Consider the following 8947-nt stretch of genomic DNA (forward strand, 5'->3'; position numbering starts at 1 on the left):
TGGGTATCTGAACACAGCTGCTCCTGCTGTGTCAGTGTATCGCCCTCCACTTTTGCCCCAACGTTTCCCCCTCCCCTCCTGAAGACAATTTTGGAGTACTGTACCATGGTAACATCATCCCTTCAATAGCTAGCCCTTCTTCTGTGCGCTAAAGACATAGAACATAGACGTAGAACAGTACAGCAAAGACATCTCGACTTTCTCTGGCAGCTTTCACAGCCTCAGCTTGTCCCAAAGTGCTTTGCACCTAGTGACATCTTGTTTGACGTGTAACCACTGTTGGAGGAGACGGAAATGTGTGTAGTCAATTTACACACAGGAAGACATCTCAAACAGAAAGGCAATAATAACCAGATCATCTGTTAGTAATGCTAAAGAGAATGCTGCAAACAGAGTTAACACTCGACCTGAAATGTTGACTCTGTTTCTCTCTCCACAGACGCTGCCTGACCTGCTGAGTGTTTCCAGCATTGTCTGTTTCTATTTCAGATTTCCAACATCTGCGATATTTTGCTTTTCATCTGACTAGGCCGTGCAATAAGAGCTAAGCCAAACCCTGTCCTCAGGCAATGTTGGTGTGTAGTCGTTCTTCCAGTCATGGGATTACAAAGAGGAAAGGGAAATGGTTGGAGACACCAGGGACTGCAGATGCTGGAATCTGGAGCAAGAAACAATCTGCTGGAAGAACTCAGCGGGTCGAGCAGCATCTGTGGGAGGAAAGGAATTGTCAACATTTCAAGTGGAAACCCTGCACAGGACCTTTCCTTTCCTCCCACAGATGCTGCTCGACCCGCTGAGTTCCTCCAGCAGATTGTTTCTTGCTCCAGATTCCAGCGTCTGCAGTCTCGTGTGCTGGAGAAACTCAGCGGGTCAGGCAGCATCTGTGGACAGTCGACGTTTAGGGTCAAGACCCTTCATCTGGACTCTTTTAGCACCCCCCCAACCCAACTCAGGATTGTTGCTTTTAGCCGCTGTTGCCAAATTGTGCTTCACTTATTATTAAAACCAACTGCTTCAGCAAAATATGTCCAAGCAGAGAAGTTGCAAAGAGCATAAATTAAGAAATCATCACAGAACAGTGGTAGGGAGTGAATATATCCATCGTTTGGCTGAGAAATCCCAGTCTGTAGCATTTCTTCAAATAGTGAAACATTGTGCGAGAAATTAAGTCAAAGCTATGCTGAAGCTGATACGTTAGTGTGAAAAATGAAGTAAGCACTTCAATTTATTGGACCCTCTTCCTATTAAACCCAAGGCGGACAGAATGGTCAATTTCCTTGAACCCACTGCACCTCTCTTAAAGTATCATTTGGTTGTAGGTCCAACCCCGAAGAAGGCAAGCTTATCTTCTGCAATGGCGTTGTTCTCCATCGCCAGCAATGCGTGCGAGGCTTTGGCGAATGGATCGACTCTATCGTCAGCTTCTCCAGCACCCTGCAACGGATGAAGATTGACGTGTCCAGCTTCTCCTGTCTTGCAACACTGGTGGTCATAACAGGTGAGCTATAATCTCACTTCCTGTCTTCCATTACCATAGAACCATAGAACCATACAGCACAAAACAGGCCCTTCGGCCCACTGTGTCGTGCCGTCCATCAGACCACCCTCACACTACCTAACCCCTTCCTCCCGCATATCCCTCTATCTCACGTTCCTCCATATGCCTATCCAACAAGCTCTTGAACCTGTTCAATGTATCTGCCTCCACCACCACCCCAGGCAGTGCATTCCATGCACCAACCACTCTTTGGGTGAAAAACCTCCCTCTGACATCTCCCCTGAACCTCCCACCCATAACCTTAAAGCCATGACCTCTCATCTTGAGCATTGGTGCCCTGGGAAGGAGGCACTGACTGTCTACTCTATCTATTCCTCTCAATATTTTATATACCTCTATCATGTCTCCTCTCATCCTCCTCCTTTCCAGTGAATAAAACCCTAGCACCTTAAGCCTCTCCTCATATTCAATACTCTCCAATCCAGGCAGCATCCTGGTAAATCTCCTCTGCACCCTCTCCAATACCTCCACATCCTTCCTATAATGAGGCGACCAGAACTGAACACAGTACTCTAAGTGTGGCCTAACTAGAGTTTTGTAAAGCTGCATCATCACCTCACGGCTCTTAAACTCAATCCCGCAACTTATGAAAGCCAACATCCCATTGGCCTTCTTAACTGCTCTTTCCACCTGTGAGGCAACTTTCAATGAACTGTGAATATGAACCCCCAGATCCCTCTGCTCCTCCACACTGCCAAGTACCTTGCCGTTTACCCAGTACTCTGCCCTGGAGTTTGTCCTTCCAAAGTGTACCACCTCACACTTCTCCGGATTGAACTCCATCTGCCACTTGTCAGCCCAGCTCTGCATCCTATCAATATCCCTCTGTAAGCTCCAACAGCCCTCCACACTATCCACAACACCGCCTATCTTAGTGTCGTCCGCAAACTTACTAACCCAGCCCTCCACCCGCTCATCTAAGTCATCTATAAATATCACAAAAAGTAGAGGTCCCAGAACCGATCCCTGCGGGACACCACTAGTCACTGCCTTCCAATCCGAGGGCACTCCTTCCACCACAACCCTCTGCTTTCTACATGCAAGCCAATTCCTAATCCACACAGCCAAGCTTCCTTGGATCCCTGGGCCTCTGACCTTCTGAAGAAGCCTACCATGAGGAACCTTATCAAATGCCTTACTAAAATCCATGTAAACCACATCCACCGCACTGCCCTCATCAATCTTCCTGGTCACCTCCTCAAAGAACTCTATCAGGCTTGTGAGGCAAGATCTTCCCTTCACAAAGCCATCCTGGCTGTCCCTAATCAGTCCATGATTCTCAAGGTGTTCATAAATCCTATCCCTTAGAATCCTTTCTAACAGCTTACCCACCACAGACGTGAGACTCACCGGTCTATAATTCCCTGGCCTATCCCTATTACCTTTTTTGAACAAGGGGACCACATTCGCAATCCTCCAATCCTCCGGCACCACCCCCGTAGACAACGAGGACTCAAAGATCCTTACCAGCGGTTCAGCAATCTCCTCCCTAGCCTCTCGAAGCAGCCTGGGGAAAATCCCGTCAGGCCCCGATTTATCTGTCTTAATATTATTTAACAACTTAAACACATCCTCTCTCTTGATATCAACAACCTCGAGAACATTACCCCTACCAGCACTCCCTTCCACATCATCAAGACCCCTCTCCCTGGTGAATACCGAAGAGAAGTACTCATTCAGAACTTCTCCCACTTCCGCCGCCTCCAGGCAAATTCTCCCACCTTTGTCCTTAATCGGACCTACCTTCACCCTAGCCATCCTCCTACCCTTCACGTACTTGAAAAAGGCCTTGGGATTTTCCTTAACCCTACTAGCCAAAGCCTTTTCATGTCCCCTTCTAGCTCTCCTCAGCCCTTTCTTAAGTTCCTTCCTCGCTACCCTATATTCCTCACGGGCCCTGTCTGAACCTTGCTGCTTATACCTCACATATGCTACCTTCTTCTCCCTAACAAGTCGTTCCACCTCTCTCGTCACCCACGGTTCCTTCACCCTGCCATTCCTTCTCTGCCTCACCGGGACATATTTATCCCTAACATCCTGCATAAGATCCCTGAATATCGACCACATCCCCATGGTACATTTTCCTTCAAAAAGGACATCCCAATTTACACTCCCAAGTTCTCTCCTTATAGCCTCGTAGTTCGCCCTTCCCCAATTGAAAAACCTCTTGTCCTCTCTGCACCTGTTCCTGTATATGACAATTTTAAAGGTTATGGAGCAATGGTCACTGTCCCCCAAATGCTCACCCACCAATAGATCCTTCACCTGTCCCGGTTCATTTCCTAAAACTAGATCTAACATGACATTCCCTCTAGTCGGCCTGTCAACATACTGCGTCAGGAATCCCTCCTGGACACACTTAACAAATCCTGTCCCATCTAAACCTTTGGCACTAAGCAGGTTCCAGTCTATATTTGGGAAGTTGAAGTCTCCCATTATAACAACCCTGTTATTTCTGCTTCTCTCCAAACACTGCCTGCCAATCTGCTCCTCTATATCTCTACTGCTACCGGGGGGCCTATAGAATACTCCTAGTAGAGTAACTGCTCCTTTCTTGTTCCTTAACTCCACCCATACGGACTCTAGAAATGATCCTTCTACAACATCCATCTTTTCCACAGCCGTAACAGTGTCCCTGACCAGTATCGCCACCCCTCCACCTCTTCTCCCCCCTTCCCTATCCCTCTTAAAACACCGAAAACCAGGAATATTCAATATCCACTCCTCTCCTGACGTCAGCCACGTCTCAGTAATAGCCACGATATCAGAGTCCCCCATACTTATCCAAGCCCTCAGTTCATCCCCCTTATTCCTGACACTTCTTGCATTTAAGTAAACACACTTCAGTCCATCTACCTTACTACTTCTACAGCCTGTATTCTGCTTCTCCTTCCCCAAAGCCTCTCTACCTGTTTGATCTAACTTTTCCCCATCCCCTTCTTCCTCTGACCTACTCCTCCGGTTCCCTTCCCCCTCACAAACTAGTTTAAACCCTCCTGTACCACCTTAGCAAATCTCGCCGCAAGGATATTGGCTCCCTTCTGGTTCGGGTGTAACCCGTCCTCTCTGTACAGGTCCCACCTTCCCGAGAAGAGATCCCAATGATCCAGAAATCTAAAACCCTCCCTCCTGCACCAACTTCTCAGCCACACATTTATCTGCCACCTCCTCCTATTCCTACCTTCACCATCACGTGGCACTGGCAGCAATCCCGAGATTGCTACCCTTGAGGTCCTGTTCCTCAATTTTCTGCCTAGCTCCCTGAACTCACTCTTCAGGACCTCCTCCCCCTTCCTACCTATGTCATTGGTGCCAATATGGACCACAACTTCTGGCTGCTCTCCCTCCCACTCAAGAATTCTGTGGACCTGATCAGTGACATCCCGGACCCTGGCACCTGGGAGGCAACATACCATCCGGGATTCATGCTCACTGCCACAGAACCTCCTGTCTGTTTCCCTGACTATCGAGTCCCCTATCACTACCGCATGTCTCTTTCCCACCCTTCCCTTCTGAGCAGCAGTACCAGTCCCAGTGCCAGAGACCTGGTAACTGCAGCTAGGCCCCTGCAGGTCATCCCCCTCAACAGCTTCCAAGGCAGAAAACTTGTTACTGAGGGGAACAGCCTCCAGGGCTCTCTGTCCTGCCTGCCTGCCTGACTTCTTCTTCCTCTTCCCTCCCCTGACCGTCACCATTCTATCTGCCTCCTGAACCTCAGATGTACCTACCCTAAGGGGGGTGACTGTCACCTGATGCACCGTGTCTACATAACTCTCTCCCTCCCTTATGCTGCGCAGTGTTTGTAGCTGCGACTCCAGCTCATCAACTCTGAGCCGAAGTTCGTCCAGCCTCAAGCACTTACTGCAGATGTGGCCATCTTGGACCGCAGCAAGGTCCACGAGTTCCCACATCAAACAGCTGCAGCACACCACCATGTCCTCCATCTGACTACCTTTTTTTTTCCCTAGTTAGTCCCACCTACAAATCTATAATGACCAAAAGCTAAACCTTGCCTTTACCTACTTACCAGCTACTTACCCTCCTTGCCCCTTCACGCCGAAGCCCCTTAAGCCAAAGCCCAGAACACTCTGCTGCTACTCACTCCGCTGCCCGCTCCGACGCTGCCCGCTCTCTAGGCTGTTTGCTTTTTAAGCTGCCCACGCCGCGCCTGCGCAGTCCAGCCCCCACTCGACTACTTAAAAAACTTATTAAAAAATCTAAACCTTACACTAAAAACCCTAACAAAAACTAACCCTTACACCCAAAAACCCTAATAAAAGTGATAAACAGAGAAAACACTTATTAAGATGGGACCACTCCATCTCTAGTCCAATGCAGCTCCCCTCCACTCATCTTTTCATCCAGCTAACATTTCATGCGGAAATCTTAAAGGAGCATCGCTGTCAAGAAGTATCCAGCTTTTAACCCCACTCAGTGTAACACCACAGTGATGCCATGAAGTTTGGGAATGTCAGTTTTAAAATCATGATAAAGTCATGAGTGACTGAAGCCCTTCTTCTCCAACATAATCAACCTGCTTTCACTAATTGTCCACAAGTTCTCTGCACAACCTGAAAAAAAATAAGAAAATGCTGCAAACAACAGGTCAGGTAGCATCTGAGGAGAAAGGAACAGAGTTAACCTTTTAGCTTGATAACCGCAGATGAAACTGACCTGAAATGTTAACTGTTTCTCTCTCCACAGACGCTGCCTGACCTGCTGAGTGTTTCTGGCATTTTCCATTTTTATTTCATATTTCCAGCATCTGCAGTTCTTTGCTTTTGGATCTCTGCACAATCATTGATACCTGCAGAAATCATATTAAATGTGTAATAAGAGCCTTGCGGATGTTTATATGACCCTGGTAAATGGTATTCCATAGCTCAACTGGCAAATTGTACCCGTGCAAAGCAAGTTAAATGCTGAATTAAGCAGTGATTGATTTAAAGCAGTTGCCTATGTCCAAACTCGAAAGGTTTACAGTCTATCATAGAACGATCTCTGATCTCTAGGGTGAAAGGAATTTCAGGGTAACCAAGGAATAGGCAATAAATCTGGCTTTGCCAATGTCTTCTGCCTCCTGAGATTACTTAGAAGTAAACATAACTAAATTAACTGATTGACTTTTCTATCTGCTTTTTAATTTTCTTGCTTTTTCCTCCTTCTCTTTGAGTCAAGAGATTTTTTTCTCCATCTAAGTAGAACAGGCCCCTTAGCCCAGACCTCCAACTCTGAAGGAATTTCATTGTGGCCTAAGGGATGTCTGAAACCAAGACTGTACTTTGTGAATGGGAATCCTAAAATCCAGTTTGGTTATCTGTTTTCCCTCCTTTCTCTCTCGAGATTTAATTAAAAAGCGTGACCTTGAAATTAATGACTTCGACCACATTGTTGGTTACCATAATGTCTTTTCAGGTCTCGTAAGCAGTACGACTTCCATTTTTTGTTCAGAATCAGAATCAGAACTAGGTTTATTATCACTGACTTATATGATGTGAAATTTGTTGTTTTACAGCAGCAGTATAGTGCTAAGACATAAAAATTACTATAAATTACAAAATAAATAAATAGTCCAAAATAGAAAGAATAATGAGATGGTGTGTATGGGTTCATGGACCGTTCAGAAATCTGATGGCTGAGGGGAAGAAGCTGTTCCTGAGATGTTGAGTGTGGGTCTTAAGGCTCCTGTACCTCCTCCCCGATGGTAGTAATGAGAAGAGGGCATGTCCCGGGTGGTGAGGTCCTCAGTGACGGATGCCGCCTTCTTGAGGCACCTCCTCTTGAAGATGTCCTCGATGGTGGGGAGGGTTGTGCCCATGATGGAGCTGGCTGAGTCTACAACCCTCTGCAGCCTCTTGCGATCCTGTGTATTGGAGCCTCTGTACCAGGCAGTGATGCAACCAGTCAGAATACTCTCCAGGAGTGCTGTCTGAGTGCTGTCCTTTTAAATAGCACAGATTCATGGGAAGTGGGGTTAGTAACACCTGGTTGTTGTGAGGATTAAGATCTGTCCTTTCCCAGACCAGTGAGGTGGGAAATTACACTGGAGACAAATTCTGTGTGTTGTACCACTGTTGGCGTTATCAAGGGAAGTTTTACACCAGGGAACTGGGGGAGCAAAAAACCCACTGAAAAGTCAAATTTCTGGTAGGTGCTAAGACCCCCCAAAATGTGCACAATATTGCTGTACTCCGGTTAACCTGATTTTCAGCAGTGCAACACTGGCTTGTTTTGTAATGTGCCAAAGAATTTCTGGATCTCATCTGTTTATTCAGGAGAGAGCAACAACTTCTTTCAAATGGGCTACATTTGCCTAAATGATTCTTGGCTGTAAGGTTTAAATGATTGTCTGTAGCTTTGCATCCAGTTCTAAAAATGGATTTCATGGCGCCTGTTTGATCTTGTGATGTTTCAGACCGACACGGCTTAAAAGAACCCAAGAAAGTTGAAGATCTGCAGACCAAGATTATAACTTGTCTGAAAGACCACGTCACCTCCAGTGCAAGCGAGCAGATGAGGCCAAACTATTTGTCCAAGCTTTTGGGCAAACTACCTGAACTGTGTACCCTCTGCACGCAAGGACTGCAGCGCATTTTCTATCTGAAGCTCGCTGATCTGGTTCCTCCACCTGCCATTGTCGATAAACTATTCCTGGATACTTTGCCTTTCTAGACAAGCTGCCAAGCTCTGTGACTTTAGAACTGGACCCAGCCATCAGATTTGATGTTGCAGTATGAGCAGGGAGTTAAACTTACACTGGAACCAGTTCAAAACTGAAAAGGCTGCAGGAATTGGACAAGTATGCTATGTGCTATTTGGGTTTGCTGCTTTTCAAAATGTTTTTATTTTATTCAGCATACAGATTGTTGAAATAAAAGTCCCTTTGCTGTGCTGCAGCTTCTACAATGCAATCTAACCATGCAGCTGCTCTGAGGTTTGACAAACAGCACTGGTTAGAAGTTCTCTGCCCCTGTGTCATTATTACCCTCAGTCTCAACATACAACCGAATGCAATGCAGTGACATTTCTGTGCTGCATACTCTTATTCCCTGTAGTTTGTTATGATCAAAAGAGTTACAAATGAGGGTTGAAAAACATCAATATTGGAGCAGGTGGTATTTTTAAAAAACTGAGCTCAAGACTGCATTTATTCCAATTATTATCCACCAAATGAAATGTAAATATGCTCTCTCTGTCTGGGCTAGGTTTGTAATCATATACCGGAAGCAGAAAAACATATCTGCCTTCCCATCCACCTGGGATGGATTTTGAAAGGACAATATTCATTAACACTGCAACTGTTCAATCTTCAAAATGCCAGTCCTGGACAGTCCAAACTGAGAAGCCTGAGGTGTGACAGGATGAGCCTTGAATGTGTCCCAGACAAAC

At 46.3% G+C, this 8947-nt stretch overlaps 1 protein-coding gene across 1 annotated transcript in view; it reads left to right on the forward strand.

Moving 5' to 3' along the window:
- LOC127567048 (nuclear receptor subfamily 4 group A member 1-like) overlaps positions 1-8654 on the forward strand; it is a 49695-nt gene extending 41041 nt beyond the window's left edge. Inside the window, exons 6-7 of the mRNA XM_052009711.1 lie at positions 1320-1498; positions 7974-8654. Coding sequence (XP_051865671.1) covers positions 1320-1498; positions 7974-8230 — 436 coding nt within the window. The 3' untranslated portion in view covers positions 8231-8654. The remainder of the gene's footprint in view (positions 1-1319; positions 1499-7973) is intronic.
- Positions 8655-8947: the final 293 nt, after the last annotated feature.

The sequence above is a fragment of the Pristis pectinata genome, chromosome X (assembly GCF_009764475.1).
Source record: "Pristis pectinata isolate sPriPec2 chromosome X, sPriPec2.1.pri, whole genome shotgun sequence".
NCBI lineage: Eukaryota > Metazoa > Chordata > Chondrichthyes > Rhinopristiformes > Pristidae > Pristis > Pristis pectinata.